Raw genomic sequence first — 17,327 nt, 5'->3', positions numbered from 1 at the left:
ATTTTAATTAGAGAGTGAGACTTCCAAGTGACCTTGTGTTAACATCGCTACAGGAAGGTTGTGGTTCAAGAGAAACAGGAACTGTCTGTTGTGGAGGAAGGTGTAGTGTGGACTTCTTCAATCAGAGTTGTTGCCCCTCAGAAATATCGTTATGGGCTAGGTGGTCATATGTGCCCAATTGGACATGTAGTAGGGTAGCCAGCCGTGACCTCTCGAAAAAAAGACCTCGAGACATGTGATATCACCAATGTCTTGTTAGCATGCAGTGTACAGTGATGATGTCATTTAGATGCCATCTTGCCTGAGTCCAACCATATTAGCCTGAACTTAGAGTGAATACATTGCAGAGGCAGCCTTGGCACTGAAAATTAAAATACTGGAAACAAAGAGGTCCGGTTCTCTACCTGTACTGGATAGGTGGCTGGCCACCCTGTACCAGAGCAGGTTCATTCAACTTGTCTGTGAACTTTCACTCCTGTATCTGGTGTCAAATTGCTGGGTGAGGGAAAGCTGTTGTGATTTCCCTAAACCGTCATGCTTTGATCCCCAAATGGCATGTCATGTGGATGTGTGGAAGTTAACAAGGCATGTTTAAGGGAAACAAACCAGTTCTTAAAATATGCTACTGTGAATTCATCCTAATTACTAAAGACAGACATGCAGGAATAGGGAGGGGAATGTTACCTAGAATGAAATCGCCAAACAAGTTTTCTTTTGCAACATTTTTTAACATCTCTTTTTTTTATTAAAAATTGCCAGAGAATAATAATCAAGCCTGAAAAGGCTTTCTGGAGGAGAAAGTGTCAAAATTTGAAAACACTATTATTTGTCACTTAAATCTGTTTCACAGCTGTTAATCTGTCTTTGAAAAACTACAGATGGGCTAGGAAGGAAGTTTTTCCAAATATGTTATTTGCATGCATGCCGGAAAAGACCAAATTATCCTGGACTTCTCTGCTAGAGTGTGAACTCTTTCTGCGTAGGGACAGTCACCCCGCTCTTTGGTTTGTGTTTGTAATAATCTTTATTTTTCAGGAATGTTTCCTCTGGGAGAATGTTCAGAGTGTGGTTGTCCTCTCGGGACTCCAGGACTTTGTCTGTGTCTCCAGAGCTGCGTAGTGGATCATTCCTAAGGAAGGAAATTCACACAGATTAAGGCTATGATTCCTTTCTCATTGCATCCTGAGATAAATGTTCATGTAGGCCAAGGTCTGAGAATTAGAGTGTCGTGTTGCAGTTAACAGCCATACTAAAACATGAAATACTAAAGGACAGTGGGTCGTGATTATCTTTATTGGGTAATTTTTTTATCTTTATCCTCTCGCTTAGCAATGTTTTAGTACCATGCAGCAGGTGAATAGCGGTTTCTCCAGCTCAGTCCATCGGTCGTGTTTATTGAGTGCTTACTCTGTGCTGAGCACTGTACTAAGTGTTTGAGAGAGTACAATACTAGGTACAGTCCCTGCTCTCGTTTACAATCTGGCAGGGGAGATAGACACTAAAATAAATTACAGGTTCAGGGAGTTTCCAAGTGCTCAGTATGTAGATGAAATGGAAGTGCTCAATTGGCCGTAAGCAGCCTGGCCTAGCGGGAAGAGCATGAACCTGGGGGTCAGAGAACCTGGGTTCTAAACCCTGCTCTGACACTTGCCTGCTGTGTGACCCTGGGCAAGTCACTTAACTTCTTTATGCCTCAGTTTCCTCATCTGAAAGATGGGGTTTAAAATATCTGCTCGTTGTGCTACTTAGATGTGAGCCCCATGGGAGACAGGGACTGTGCCCAACCTAATTAGCTTATCTGTCCTAGTCCTTAGTGCAGTGCTTCGTAACAAGTGCCACAACTATTATTAGTAATAATAATAATAATAAGGCTGGAGAAATTAATTAATGAGGGAGAACAACGCAGAATAAGCTTGACACTTTTCCCCATCTAAATAAATGAGTCATTTGGTGAAAGTCAACTTGTATGAAACTAGCCTTGCCAGAAATTCCTTGAAAGCCAGTCACTTCTTTATTCTTGTAGCTGCCTTTAGTATCGAAAATAAAACAAAACTGTCATTCACTCAAAGGCCTTGTAAAACAAAAAGTGAATGCTTTGCTCTTGAACAGTAGCTGCCGTTCAAATGTTGGCTGCTGTGTTTGCCTTTTAAGAGTTGTATCAACTAATTTGCTCTCAAAACTGCATTTCAATTTCTATTTTCTGGTTGACGGTGGCCTTTTTGACCTCCATTTTTGTATCAAAACTGTGCTCTTTTTAAGCCCATAGGTGGAAATTAATGGCATTTACTGGGGCTGTGTACAACAATAGCAAGATGTGTTTCATGCCCTTGAAGAACTTACACTCTAATGGAAAGATTCCTTTGATCTGTCACCAAATCCTGTTGGTTCTACCTTCACAACGTCGCTACTATCTGCCCTTCCCTCTCCGTCCAAACTGCTTCTCAAGCTGATCCAAGCACTTATACCCTGCCTTGACAACTGCATCAGCCTCCTAGCTGACCTTCCTACCTCCTGTCTTTCTGCATTCCAGTCTGTACTTAACTCTGCTGCCCAGATCATTATTCTAAAAAAAAAGTTCAGTCTATGTCTCCCCACTCCTCAAAAACTCCGTGGTTGCCCATCCACCTTTACATAAAGCAGAAACTCATTACCATCAGCTTTAAAGCACTCCATCAGCTCTGTCCCTCCTACCTTAACTCATTGGTTTCCTTCTACAGTTCAGCCTTAGCTCATCTACCAATTAACTGTACTGATCTACTCACTGTACCTTGAGCTCATCTATCTTGCTGCCAGCCCCTTACCCGCATTCTCCCTCTGACCTGTAACTCCCTCCCCCTTCATATCCATCAGACCACTACTCTCTCCACTTCCAAAGCCTTATTTAAATCAAGAGGCCTTCCCTGACTGAGCCCTCATTTCCCCTACTCCCTTTCCCTTCTGCGTCCCTTATGCACTTGGATTTGTACCCTTCAAGCACTTGATATTCACGCTGTCTTTAGCCCCATAACACTTAGGGACATATAATTTATCTTAATGTCTGTCTCCCTCTCTAGACTGTAAACTCCTTTTGAGCAGGGAACATGTCTACCAACTCTTGTATTGTACTCTCCCAAGTGCTTAGAACAGTGCTCTGCACACAGAAGGTACTCAGAAATTACCGTGATTGATTGATTTTGATTGATTACCTGGGCTGGGTCTCGCTGACAATAAGGCTGTCATCATAAATTTTTGGCAAAGTCTCTGGCTGTTCATCTGTTGGTTCCTGAAATCTAAGGAAAAGGAGAAATCCTGTTAGCTAATATGTCGAAAAGAACATAGCAAATTTCATCACCAGACTCTCTCTTAGGTTGAAAAACAGCCCAGGCAAGTGCAGAAGGGGGTCTGCCACTAGCAGTGATGTGCAGACTGCCCATTTTGCCAATCTTGGTCCAATTTGTCAAGAAGGAGGTAGTTGCTGGTGTTTGTAACTTTCCAGTGTAGATACCCACTTAGCAGGCCCAGGCTCCTCATCACAGTAGCAGGTTTCTCCAGGGGCCTTTGGAGAGCCTGATGTGCAGCCAATTTTCTGACCCTCAGTGATGGAGAAGCAGGGAAATTTGAATGTCCGCAAAGCGTGTGCTAAGACTGCACATCCAGCAGTGCCCTCGTTTAGAAGGGAGAGAGTCAGAAACCCTCCCGCCTCCCTCCTCGGAAGCCCCCAGGGCCTTCTACCTGGGCTCCAACCGTTCCTTCACTTTGGCAATGGAGCGGACATAGGGTGTGATCTGCTTGGTGATGGTGGTCAGGTAACTGTTCTCCTGTTTCAGCTGGAGTAGGTCATGGAGCTGGGCTTTGGGGGATAGTAGAATTAGGTCACAGAGTTTAACTCTCCACCCCTCTGCTCTCTAATCCTTAGATGAGAATTAGGCATGCGGTTAGCACCCATTCTGAGAGGAGCAGAGGAGAGAAGCATTTCCCCCAAGAGATTCCCAAATGTAGGGGAATGTGCGGAAAGCTCTTGTGCAGAGGGGATGTGAAGCCTCTGAGGAAGCCATAGTTAGATTTGGGACAAGTTCTGCTTTCTGGAGTGATATGTAAGAGAAGCTGAAGGATTTTGACACCTGCCTACGTGTTTTGTTTTGTTGTCTGTCTCCCCCTTCTAAACTGTGAGCTCATTGTTGCGTAGGGACCGTCTCTATATGCTGCCGACTTGTATTTCCAAAGCACTTAGTACAGTGCTCTGCACACAGTAAGCGCTCAATAAATACGATTGAATGAATGAATTAGGATTAAGCAGAGGAGCCGAAGGGGAGACTTTTCCCTGCCCCTCTCAATAAGGGAAAACTTGCAGTTTTTCAACTAGTCAGTGGGGTTTTTTTCACCAAGGGGTGTGTTATGGTGAGACAGTTAAGACAAGGAATTCACTCAGCTGGCAGAGCTTCCCAGATACCTTCGTAAATCTCCTGTTCGTTTGCCACCCTCTGATATGTCTCCTCCCAAGTCTGAAAGAAAGAGTGAGTTAGAGAGGGCGGTGCCTCAGATTCTCTAAATGGAAGCCTGTTTCTGGGCTTCAACACTGTTCCCGTCTCAGTGAGTAGATTGGCAAGATGTTCACAGACCTTTTTATACTTTTCAGCATTTCCTCAAGGTTGAGGGCTATATAAATAGCAAAGGCTAACTAGATAATGAGTCCTGTGTAGAATGCAGAAGGCTGAATGAGGACCAGCCAGTCTTCCGGGAAGACTGCTTTGTGGCAGAGAAGAAGTGTGGCCTAGTGGACAGACCATGGCCTGTGGGAGTCAGAAGAACCTGGGTTCTAATACCGTCTTTGCCACTTGTCTGCCATGTGACCTTGGGCAAGTCATTTTAACTTCTCTGTGCCTCAGTTACCTCATCTGTGAAATGGGGATTAAGAATGAGCCCCACGTGGGACAACCTGATCACCTTGTATCTACCCCAGCACTTTGAACAGCGCCTGGAACATAGTAAGTGCTTAACAAATACCATAAAATAAAAACAGCCTCATCTCACACAAGTTGCCTTACTTTTTTAAAGGATAAAGAGTGGGGATGAGGGGATCTGATTCATCCGGTTCTTGTAGGATTCTGCTCTTGGCAACTGGGGGGAAGGCTAAAGTGGAGCTGCCTCCCACGGCGAGCCTGTTACCTCCTCGAAGATGCTCCTCATCATCTCCACCGAACTGTACTCGGAGGCTATCTGCTTGTCCACCTGCAAGGACTTCTGCAGGATGTCACTCATAATCTCGGCCTTGATGAGAGAGTGGTGCTTGGTGAGGTCCCGATGGAGCTCCTGCACCTGGTCCTTCAAGTTCTGGATCTCCGACTGCAGGGACTGGGTTGAGATTTGCCTGGGGTAAGTGAAGCTCGTTCCCCAGAGCCGTTGAGTTATGAATGGGTCCTGGGCCGGGGGAAGCAGGGTGAGGTTCCAGAAAGGGCTTGGGGATTCTAGCCAGGTTCTCTGATTCTGGGTTTCTCCTCAGCTGGGGTTTGCCCACCTCATTGCAGGCGGGAACCTGTGCTTTATGGAAAAGCAGCTCAGCAGTCAAACCAGTAAACTGAGGAGGGAGGAAGGTGAGGGCAAGGAGTGCCGTTTGATGAAATTCAGATCCTTTCTCTAGTACAGTGGGGGAGGAATGCTAAACGTTCCCAGGATTCATTGCAAATACTCTGGTGGGTTTTGATCACCTTGATTCCTACCTCGGATCCAAACCTGATGCTGTCTCCCCTCCCCAACTTGTTGCCCCTGAGACTTGACATACTTTCTTAAGCAAAACGGGTTCCCTTAATATCAAGGAATTGACATGCAATCAGTCCTATAAAGGCTGTTTCCACTCCCCTCTTTTTGGTGGAGCTCTGTTGAGTAATTAGGGGATGTCCTTCCAACAACACGTGCCTGGGTAGACTGTGTTGGAAGAAATGGTCATGTGCGTTTCCCCAGCATCAATCAAGGCGTCAATAAAACGTTCTTGTGAGTTTTATTTACGTGAGAAGGTAACCCCCATGCTATGGGATAACTGAGTGCTTAACCTTTCCTCAGAAACTAGGGCGCTACCTACTATTTACCTCAAACTCCACCTCTTACAGGCAAAAAACCTCACTGAGTTTTGAAATCCTCTCCCAGCCTTCCAGACACTGACAGACTCTCCATTCAGAGCGCGAAGGACGAGAGGCCTTCAGACACAGGCAGATAAACTGAGGCAGAACGAGAACCGAGCCTGCCAACTGGTTGCCCAGGTGCCCCTGCTACCACTCCCCTGTCAGTGACCAAATCCACGGCCCTCTTTGAGCTCAGCCCTGAACTAGGCACTTGGGGACTTACAATGGATATGGAAAACCCTAGCACCACTAGCAAGATACCAGAGGGCATAAAGATCACTGGTAAGCTGAGCTCTCTCCAGAAGGTGGGGAGGTTCTCACCCGGTAAGCGTTCTCGTAGTTGCGGCAGTGTTCCGTGAAGGGGGTGTCCCCACCCTCAGCCAGCAGCACTTTGGTGCTGATGTAGCGGTGCAACGTTGGCTTGCGAACCGGTGAGCCGGACATCTTTCCGCAGGAAGACAGGCAACCGGGCCTGACCAGCGCCTTAGCACCTGGCCCCCGTGAAAGTCTGGAGAGAAGATAGTAAGCCTAGTGGCTGAAGACCCCACTGATTGTGGGAGGGGACCCCTGGCAATTGCTTCCTGACACTGTCTCAGGATTCTGCCCCAAGCATACGTGGCTTTAAACCCATAAGAGCGCAGGAGAAGCTGCTGGATTCAGATTAGCAGTTTAGCGCCTGCCCTTCTGGACTCAGAAAACTGATGCCTCACCTCATCTGCCTCATCTCTGGGGAGCAAACATGGGCCGCAAGTCAGGAGACACAGTGGACTGTGTCTAATCTCATCTTTTATCTACCCCTACCCTAGTGCTAAACACAGTGTTTGGCACATTGCAAGCAATTAATACATTTCAGAATTAACAAGGCCCATATGTCAAGGCAGAGCCAGACCTAAGGAGATATCTCGTCTGAAGAGATGTAGGGAAAGCTACTAAAAACCTAAATCTCACAGATTGGGGATGGTAGCTATCTGCTTGGACACCTAGAGGAGTCACTGCTACTACCCCGCCAGTGCTTCCCCTCTAACTATTTTAGATTCCCTCAGCCCACAACATACAGATAGGTAAGTCACTTAACAAATTACCATAAAAAAAAGTGCTGCCTTGTTCGGGTTGGAGGTCTGGATCCCTGATCTGAGCTGCATGCATCTGCCCAGCACTAGTGTTTCTTGAAGATCTCAGCAAGGTACAGCTCTTCCCTGTCCCCTGCTGCCCTTTCTGGTGTGTCTGGTGTTTGAGCAGTTTGGGGTGTTTTTTAAAACCCCAGTTCTGATCTCTCTCCTCCAAGAAAATGGTCCCCAGCTGACAGCTCCGAGGCGGGTGAGGAGGATCTGGGCCCCTGCCGTTTTAACCGGCAACGGTGGCTGCAGAGCCCCCCTACCTCCCCGGCTCGCCTGTGTTAGTCTGGCTGGTGGGGCATTTTTGAAGGATTAGGGGGAATGGTTTTGTCCACAGCTCCCAGCCTCTGCTTGCAGCTTGCGGCAACCTTGCTCTCAAACCTCGGCTAGTCCATCTACTGGAGCCGGTGACTCAGGCCTGACCCTTTAGCCCCGGGGAGACTGGCGTGGAGGGCAGCGCTAACCCTACCTGTCCAGGGAAGGGAGGGTGGCCATGGCTGTGATGCTCCGATCCCCTGCTGGGGTCCAGCTGGTACCAGTCAGGAGCACAGCAGAGCCCCGGCCCCACCGAGTCAAGGTGCGTCCTCTCTGGCCCGGGCACAGCCGAAATAGCCGGCCTGGCCTGGGACTAATTATATATTATGAGTCTGGGGCAATGGGCCGGGGACTTCTGTGAACTTCAGTTAAAAATAGGGGTGGGCATGGCGCCAGTACTGGCACAAGGGCTCTCCCTGGGGCTTGCTGTGGGCTAGGGCCCCTCAGGTGCCACCCAACCCCTCCCCCTCGTGGGAGTGCCCCTCTGATCCTGACATCTTCACTCCCTGCTGGTCGGGGGAGTTGGGGGCTGCAGGAGGCAGAGTGGGCATGGCATAGTAGATAGAGAAGCAGCGTGGCTTAGTGGAAAGAGCATGGACTTGGAAGTCAGAGGTCATGGGTTCTAATTCCAGCTCTGCCACTTATCAGCTGTGTGACTTTGGGCAAGTCACTTAACTCCTCTGGGCCTCAGTTCCCTCATCTGCGAAATGGGGATTGAGACCGTGAGCCCCAAGTGGGACAAGGGGCTCCAACCTTCATTGCTTGTACCCACTCCAGTGCTTAGTACAGTGCATGGCACATGGTAAACGCTTAGCAAATACCAGAATTATTATTATTAGGAGGCCCCTTTATCTGTGAAGCATGGTGCTTCCAGGAACCGAGGTCCCAGCCCGGCTCGGCCCTTCCTGGGAAGCGGCCGCCTATTCCAGGCTCTGTTCTGGACTGCTGCCTGCTGCCCCCAGGGCCCCACCAAGGACACCTGGAGGGCTCAGCCTCTGGTGCCCTTACAGAATGGTGCCGCCCTTGCTCCCCACTGCCCTTACAACGTGGCATTGCCCCCGCTCCCTGCCGCCCGGCGCGGGCTCAGCAACAGCAGCGGCTCCAAGCAGCGGGCAAACTCAGCACGGTGGTCACTGGTGATCTGCAAGGGAACGTGTGGCTCAGTGGTGGGGAAAACCCACCCCTGGGTCCCGATTTCGGTCCCGGCCCCAGCCCGGGGTCGCACCTTGCTGCTCTGTGCAGGCCGCAGCCGGTGAGGTCGGGTGACAATGCCCTGCAGCCGCTCCATCAGCTCCTGCCACACCAGATACACCCACCCCGTCACCCTCCACCACCCATGCCACTTCCCAGGGCCGCCCCTGCCCCCCAACTAGGGGCAGGTGGGGGACCCTCCCTCTGCCCACCCAGCTCTGGGTAGGGCTGGGGGACAGGGTGGAACATAGACCCTGCAGAGCTGTTGGGCGGGGCCGGGGTGCACATAGTGGCAAGAGCATGGGCTTGGAAGTCAGAGGACATGGGTTCTAATCCCAGCTCTGCCACTTGTCTGCTATGTGACCTTGGGCAAGCCACTTAACTTCTCGGTGCCTCAGTTACTTCATCTGTAAAATGGGGAATAAGACTGTGAGCCCCATGTGGGACAACCTGATTACCTTGTATCTACTCCAGCACTTAAAACAGTGCTTGGCACACAGTAAGTGCTTAACAAATACCACAATTGTTGTTATTCCTTTCCCACGGGAACGGTGGGGGGTGGGGGAGACCCCCATTCTGGGGGAGACTCACGTAGCCCAGGTCCAGGAATTCTGCCTTATTGGCCGAGCTGAGGAAGGCAGAGCAGGTGACCAGGTGGACCTACAGGGCCGGGAGGGGGACTGAAGTCAGGGGGTCTCAGGGGCCGAGCCCAAGCCCCGACCTGCGCGCGCTGGGGAGAGAGGTCCAAGACCACCATTGGTGGGGCAGGGGGCGGGAGGAGGGCCGGGACTTGAATGGGAGGCCCTGAACTCCCGGGCCATCGGTTAGCCGGGCCACTAACGGCGACCAGGCCCCCAAGTCCGGCCACGAACCTGCAGCGTCGGGAGCAGAGACGCCAGGTGGGAGAGCTGATCTTTGAAGGCTTTTTCCTTTTCTTCGTGTTGGCTGTGGGGAGGAGGAGAGGCCGGGTGAGGGCCCAGAAGCAGTTTCTGGATACAGTCGGGGTGCAGGATGGGGGGACAAGAGGAGTTCTGTGCCTGGGAGCGACAGGGATTTTATTAACTTTGAACCTGGAAGAGCTTTGGCCCCAGCAACAAGTATGTTGGTGAGGCCGGGAGTGATGGATTCATTTGGGTAAATGATCTCCTCTCTAGGCTGGTGGAACAATCTGAAACTGTTTAGAGGGAAGGGTAGAGATGGTGCCCAGAAAAGTGATTTGCACAACAAAGAATTACAACACTAGTGCTCAGAGCCCCAAAGAAAGGGAGCAAACGTGTGGAGGGCAAACCAGGGGAGGTAAGACCTTGTATAGCCTGGTGCAGAGGATCTGCTCCTGGCCAGTTCTAGAGCATGGGACATGGGGTGGGATGGGGTCAGGGGTAAGGGTGGTTCTCGAGGCTCCGGAATGCCGTGGTTCCCTACTGGTTGGGAGATTTGGCTTCCCAAAAACCCTTTATTTTATTATTTGTAAAGGCTGGATGGGGCTCTAGGCAGTCAACCTGAAGCTCTAGGGGCATTTAGCGGGACCCTCTATCAGGAGCTTTGGCTGAACGAGTTCCCTTCCAGGTCAGGTCTCTCCCCCAGGGACCCAGAGTAGCTGAGAAGGAGTGAAAGTGTCCCAGGAGCCGGCAACTTTGTGTATATGGGGCCAGTCTCAACGCCCACCTGGACCTACGGCGGCACTTACGTCTGCACAGCCTTCAGCAGCAGCGTCTTCCTCTCTGCCAGCTTCTCCTGAGAGAGACCAGAGCTCAGACACCGGGCAGCCGAAACACACAAATGCACACACACACTCATGCATGTGCACACCACCATTCGGCCTTTCACTCTTCCGTCAGGGCCAGCAACCTTCCCTCACTCACGCCCACTCTGCCCAGGTCTGGCCCTAGGTAAACAGGGTTGGCATTCCTGAGTGGTCAAGGCCACCCTCTTCCCCACCTGCATGCTGCTGAAAAGTGCGTGGATGTCACCCTCCTCCTCTGCCGCACTGCGCCGAACCTCCTCCAGCATGGCCTGCAGCAGGGCGATGGCCTCCAGCGTGGCCGCCTGCAGAGCTTTCACGGCCTGCAAGGGACCCAGGCGGGCTCATCGGGACACGACCGGCTGGTAGGTTGGAGGACCCCCAAACACACACCCGACCCCCTCACCTCCCAGTGCTGCCCACTCACTAGCACGGCCTGGTCCAGCTTCTCACAGCCTTGCAGGTAGGCCGTCTCGATGTCGATGCAGTGTGCCCGGCTCTCCCTGCAGGGGTGCCCATCACCGATGGGACGAGTCTCAGAGGCCTGGCCCGGCCCGTAGCATTTGGGCTACGGGGCTCCCCCAGCCGCCAGATGGGACCCAACCTGCCCTCTTCCACCCTCAGCTGGGCCTGGCCCCCACTGCAGAGAGAGAAGGCCGAGGCCAAGACCACATACCCGTGCATGTCCCGGAAGCAGCGTATGCAGACCATGGACTTCTTGTCAGTAGAGAACATGATGTAGGGCTCCGAGTGCAGAGCTGCAACACAGATAAGGGTGGCTCCACATAAGCAGAGTGATTTGGGGTTTTGACCATTTCCCCAATACTTTGTCCCCTGTAGAAGGCTCAGGTGGATCTTCCAGGCAATCCTCTATTTATCTTGTAGAAGCAAGGTTGGCTGTCCAAACAGAGCAAATTAAAACTGGGTAATTGTCAACGACCCTCTTCATTCTGTTGACAAAGTCCAAATGAGATTTAGCACCAAGGCAAATTTAATTAGCTCAGTTTTTTAAACCTGCTACTTAAAACCACTTTCCAGATTGGCAGTCCACTCTGCAATCCCTAGATACGTGCTTGGCCCTCCAATTCATACTGCCTGTGTAGGCTCAGCCCCCCACGGCTGTGAAGACCCACTCGCAGACTATCAAGCCCAAATTTGAACTCGGGGGCTCAGGGTCTGAAGTCTGCTAGGGGCCAGCTGGGCTCTCCCTCTCCCAGAGACCACTCACAACACTTCTTGTGAATGTCCATGGTGCGCTTGCTCAGAGCCACGATTTCATGGCAGGAGAACATTTTGGCCTTGTGTGTTTCATCCCTGCAGTGGGCGCACAGGGGCTGCCCACACGTGTTGCAGAAATAGGTGGTCTCTGCATCCTGTTGGGAGAAGAGAGAATACTTTGGTAATAAAAGCACCACATAGAAACACAGTCCCTCAGTTAAACACTTACTATGTGCCGCTAGACTGCAAGCTCGTCCTTCTAGACTATAAGCTCACTGTGGGCAGGGATTGTGTCTGTTTATTGTTGTAGTGTACTCTACCAAGTGCCTTGTACAGTGCTCTACACACATTAAGTACTCAATAAATACAACTGAATGAATGAATGAAAGCCATATTGAGCCCAGAGTGTGATATAGGGGGAAGCCTGCACCTGGCCATTTCCTCTCCATCCCAGAGTAAAGTTTAAGGGATTGTCCTAGAATCAGGGCCGGACAAACTCCTGCTAGACTAGGCAAATTCCTGGGTTTCCAGATCAAATTTGGGGATTGGTTGTCTTTTGTGATATCAGAAAGGGTGAAGTGTGAGATATACCTGAGGGACTGCTACTCCTTACCCCCCTGAAAGGTGCAAAATATAAGAAAAATCCCTCTATTTTCTCTGGAGTAATCCAGCCCTGCGCAATGGGTGGGGCGCTCTGCTCTGCCTCTTCTCCGTGGTAGGCCTCCGTCCCCCACCTGCTTGTGGCACTCCTGATCACAGTTGGCACAGCGCACTGCCTCCTCGCTGTCTGATGAACTGTCCACCAGGAACTGGAGCAGCCGGTCCACGGGTGGGAGCCCATTATTTCCTTTCACCACCGACTGCTGTCTGTTGGAAGAGGCTGGAGCCAAGACCCAGACAAACTGGGTCTGCCCCCTTACCCACACCCGCCCTCAACCAGCCCATGCACCCTCTCCCACCCCTGTACAGCTAAGGCCTAAAAATAGCCCCTCTCTTGCCCCTTACATAGACTCTTTCCCTGAACCGCCCTTGAAACAATCTGGCACCTGCCTGTTGTTTCTGCTAAAAATATCCTGCCTGAGCTCTGAGCTTCTCTCGGCACTTCTTTTCTGATGGCCCAGTCCTGTTGGGAATGGCGGGTGTCATTCATTCATTCAGTCGTACTTACTGAGCGCTTACTGTGTGCAGACCACTGTACTAAGCACTTGGGAAGTACAAGTAGGTGTCAGTGAGGGAGGAAGGAGCCTTAAAAGATTATAAAATCCCTTTCTAACCATCTCCCTGGGGTCGACTGGAGAGAACAAAGCCCTTCTGGAAGGACCCTGAAATTCCATAATCTTCCCTGTCTCTCGCTCTCTCTCCTTCCTTTCTCCCTGCTGCTTGGATCTATCTCTCTTCCCCTCCCTTCTTCTCCTGATCCTCCCTCTTGCAGTCTCGGTTTCCTGGGACGAAGGAATCTCCAGATCCCGGGATGGGGGTGTGGGTGGCTTCGGACTCCCCTCCTCTGAAAGGTGGGTGGAAGGGCTGGAAACCGAGGTTCAGGGAGCCCACCCTCAGAGACCTCAAGACCTGTCCCGCCTTTGCATACATATCTCCCCTATCTAATAATGATGATTATTATTATGGTACTTGTTAAGTGCTTATTAGGTGCCAAGCACTGTACTAAGTGCTGGGGTAGGTACAAGGTCATCAGGTTGTCCTGCATGGGGCTCACAGTCTTAATCCCTATTTTACAGATGAGGTCACTGATGCCCAAAGTCCAAGGTCACCCAGGAGACAAGCGGCTGAGCCGGAAGTAGAACTCATGTCCTCTGACTCTCAAGCCCGTGGTCTGGCCACTAAAGGCCTGCTCCTCCGGCCGTCGGAGGGACGCGGTGCCCCCCCATCCCTCTGCTCCCCCGTGCCCGGCTCCTCACCCACACAGCGGGCAGGCGAGACGTCCGTCGTTGGCACGGCCCCTGAGGCAGCTGGCACAGAAGTTGTGGTAGCAGTCCAGCAGGCAGGGCTGCTCGTACTGCTCATGGCACAGGAAGCAGACGAGTGGGTGGCAGTGCGGCCCATCCAGGGCACCCAGGCCCTCCAGAGGTGAGAAGATCCCACCGGACATCTGCGGGGAGATGGGCACGGGGCACGGGGGGGCAGCAGGACTCCAGGCCCGGGGGCACTGACCCCCAACCTCAGCCCGCACCGCCCTGCCCAGCTGGGAGGGATTGCCAAGGCCAGGAGCCCTGGGCAGCCCCGCCCACCGTGCCAAGGGGATTCCTTCCTTCCATCGTATCTACTGAGTGCCTACTGTGTGTAGAGCACTGTACTAAGCGCTTGGACAGCACGATTCAGCAACAAAGAGAGACATTCCCTGCCCACAACGGGCTCACAGTCTAGAAGGGGGGAGACAACATCGAAACAAGTAAATGGGCATGAATATACATAAATAGAATTACAGATATATATACATCAAAACAAGTAAACAGGGATCAATATAAATAAATAGAATTATAGATAGATACAAATATACATAATGCGGGCCTGCGTTTTGGACTCGATGTGAACCTGGATTTCTCTCTCTCTTCCTTTTATATATGTAATATATATATATTCAATTGTATTTATTAACCGTATTTATTAAGCGCTAACTTAGCACTGTACTATGCACTTGAAAAGTGCAATTCAGCAATAAAGAGAGACAATTCCTGCCCACACCGGGCTTACAGTCTAGGAGGGGGGAGACAAACATCATAACAAGTAAACAGGCATTGATATAAATAAATAGAATTATAGATATAGATACATCAAAACAAGTAGAGAAGCAGCGTGGCTCAGTGGAAAGAGCCCGGGCTTTGGAGTCAGAGGTCATGGGTTCGTATCCCAGCTCCGCCACATGTCTGCTGTGTGACCTTGGGCAAGTCACTTAACTTCTCTGGGCCTCAGTTCCCTCGTCTGTAAAATGGGGATTAAAACTGTGAGCCCCCCGCCCCCCCCCGTGGGACAACCTGATTACCTTGTAACCTCCCCAGCGCTTAGCACATAGTAAGCGCTTAACAAATACCATCATGATTATTATAAGTAAACAGGGATCAATATAAATAAATAGAAGTACAGATATGTACAAATATATATAGAGGGGGTCTGCATTTTGGATTCGATGGGAACCTGGATCTCTCTCTCTCTCTCTTTATATATATATATTCAATCGTATTTATTCAGTGCTTACTGTGTGCAGAGCACTGTCCTAAGCGCTAAGCGCTTGGGAAAGCACACTACAGCGATAGAGTGACAATCCCTCCCCCCAACGCGTTCACAGTCTAGAGGTCGAGTTCGCAGTCTAGATGTGTGTGTGTGTTTGGGGGTGCACGCGGGAGCATCAGGGAGCCTTGCCTTTGGGGACCCCCTCCTACCTTCCGGGCTCCTTCCCGGCGGCTGGTGGCTCCCTGGGGCCGGACTGGGGTCGCCAGCGGATCCAAAGCCAAGCCCCACCCCCGGCCCCCGCCCCCCAGGGCTGTCTGGGCACAGGAGGGGCTGGGCAGAGGGCCCACCAGTTGGGAGCCACCCCTTGGGCCCCTGGGGATGGGCAGGACTGACCGGAGTCGATGCCCCTCCAACCACCCCCCCTTCACCCTCCCGGGCGAAAGAAGGGGAAGCCACGGGGGTGGGGAGAGGGAAGGGCCCAGCCATATTTACACCTTCTCACCATCCACGGTATTTACTGAGTGCCGGCCTTCTTAGACCTCGGGAAACTACCCTAGGGACCATGGAAACGTTTGATAACCTCTAGGAGCTCACAATCTAACGGGGAAGCTGGAAAGACAAAAATGATCTACAAATTGGGGACTCGGGAGGGAGGACTGTATGATAGGAAGTATTATAAATGAATCAGGCCAAAATAGCTGAATAAATAATGGAATGGGCAAATAAAAATACAATGGGTTCGTAAGTGCGGAGTGATCAGAATAAATAATTAAGCATACGATAAAAGATCTATAAACGCAAGTGCGGAGGATGGGTATAAATAAATACATAATTGGGGGTGTTGTGCATTAATCTTAGCCATCATCATTTATTCATTCATTCAATGGTAATTGTTAGGCACCTGGTACGGGCCAAGCACTGTGCTAAGTGCTGAGGTAGATACAAGGTTATCAGGCTGGATGCGGCCCTGTTCCTTATGGACCTTACAGTTTAAGTGGAAGGGAGAACAGGTATTTAATCCCCATTTCAAGGATAAGGAAACAGAAGCAGCATGGCAGTGGAAAGAGCACGGGCTTTGGAGTCAGAGGTCATGGGTTCAAATCCTGGCTCTGCCAACCGTCAGCTGTGTGACTTTGGGCAAGTCACTTAACTTCTCTGGGTCTCAAATGAGGATTTGATACCAGGTCTTCCTCCTCTTTAGACAGAGTCCCATGTGGGACAGGGATTATGCCACACCACATTATCTTGTATCCACCACAGTGGTTGGCATATACTTAGCACTTAACAAACTGCAATTTATTTATTTTCTATTTTTATTACATAGGTGTTTAATATTTAAAGCTATTCTTCCACTCTGTTGCCTAATGCATTTTCATCAATTTATGTCTTATCTTGCCCATTAAATGCAAAGGAGGAGGAAGAGAAGAAGGGATTTAAACACTACTCTTCCACATTCAAAAGCAAAGCCGCAGGACCAGTTGGAGTTGTTGAGGCCTGCCAGACTCCAGGATTCCCCTGGGCTAGTCTGACCTGGGTTTCTGCCCTGCTGAGGTACCAGCTGTCTTTCCATAGGGGACTGCTGAGGTGATTAGGGCCCCAGGAGAGTGGCAGTTTGGAGTCCAGAGCCCCTTCTGAGGCCCTTAGGATGGATACAATATTTTTTACACCACTTGGAGGGCTGGACCTGGCTAGGCCAGGTTGGTAGAGACATCATCAGAGACTGGGTTGATTGATTGATTGTGATATTTCTTAAGTGCTCACTATGTGTCACACACTGTTCTAAGAGCTGGGGAAGTTACAAGTCAATTAGATCAGAACAGAAATTCCTGTCCCGCAGGGGCTCACAGTCCAAGTGGGAGGGAGAACAGGTAGCCCCATTTTACAGTTGAGGAAACTAAGGCACATAGCAGTTAAGTGACTTGTCCAAGGTCACAGAGCAGGCAATTGGCAGAGTTGGAATTAGAACCCAGGTCTTTCTGGGTTCTAACTCACAGACCTGTGTTCTCTCCACTAGGCCATGCTGCTTCAAGAGCACGGGCTTGGGAGTCAGAGGATGTGGGTTCTAATCCCAACTCTGCCACTTGTCTGCTGTGTGACCATGGACAAGCCACTTAATTTCCCTGTGCCTCAGTTACCTCATCTGTAAAATGGGGATTAAGACTGTGAACCCCATGTGGAACAACCTGATTGCCTTATATCTGCCCAGTGCTTAGAACAGTGCTTGGCACATAGTAAGGGTTTAGCAAATACTATAATAATAATAATTATTATACTTGAATTCTGTATTCTATATAATAATAATGGCATTTGTTAAGCACTTACTGTGTACCAAACACTGTTCTAAGTGCTGAATAATTATGGCATTTGTTAAGTGCTTACTATGTGCCAAGCACTGTTCTAAGCACTGGGGTGGTTACAGGGTAATCAGGTTGTCTCACAAGGGGCTCACACTCTTAATCCCCATTT

At 50.4% G+C, this 17,327-nt stretch overlaps 1 protein-coding gene across 4 annotated transcripts; it reads right to left on the bottom strand.

Annotated features, from left to right (window-relative positions):
• Positions 1-760: 760 nt before the first annotated feature.
• RNF207 (ring finger protein 207) lies at positions 761-15,135 on the bottom strand. 4 transcript variants are annotated; one of them, XM_038747466.1, is made up of 19 exons: positions 15,071-15,135; positions 13,592-13,782; positions 12,410-12,542; positions 11,686-11,830; positions 11,134-11,215; positions 10,885-10,960; positions 10,655-10,780; positions 10,404-10,450; positions 9,589-9,661; positions 9,308-9,376; positions 8,751-8,819; positions 8,569-8,666; positions 7,680-7,838; positions 6,417-6,603; positions 5,146-5,331; positions 4,430-4,481; positions 3,712-3,829; positions 3,186-3,269; positions 761-1,129 (listed from the first exon to the last, which is right to left on the bottom strand). In XM_038747466.1, exons 2-19 carry the CDS (start codon positions 13,780-13,782, stop codon positions 958-960), a joined length of 2,067 nt encoding a protein of 688 aa, XP_038603394.1. In that variant the 5' UTR covers positions 15,071-15,135; the 3' UTR covers positions 761-957. The 4 variants fall into 4 exon arrangements, with proteins under 4 accessions (XP_038603394.1, XP_038603397.1, XP_038603395.1 ...); XM_038747469.1 differs by lacking the exon at positions 7,680-7,838; XM_038747467.1 differs by lacking the exon at positions 15,071-15,135 and having other exon boundaries at positions 12,410-12,555; positions 13,592-13,791.
• Positions 15,136-17,327: the final 2,192 nt, after the last annotated feature.

Source organism: Tachyglossus aculeatus, chromosome 5 (genome assembly GCF_015852505.1).
Source record: "Tachyglossus aculeatus isolate mTacAcu1 chromosome 5, mTacAcu1.pri, whole genome shotgun sequence".
Taxonomy (NCBI): Eukaryota; Metazoa; Chordata; class Mammalia; order Monotremata; family Tachyglossidae; genus Tachyglossus; species Tachyglossus aculeatus.
This window is presented reverse-complemented; position numbering and strand designations above follow the sequence as displayed.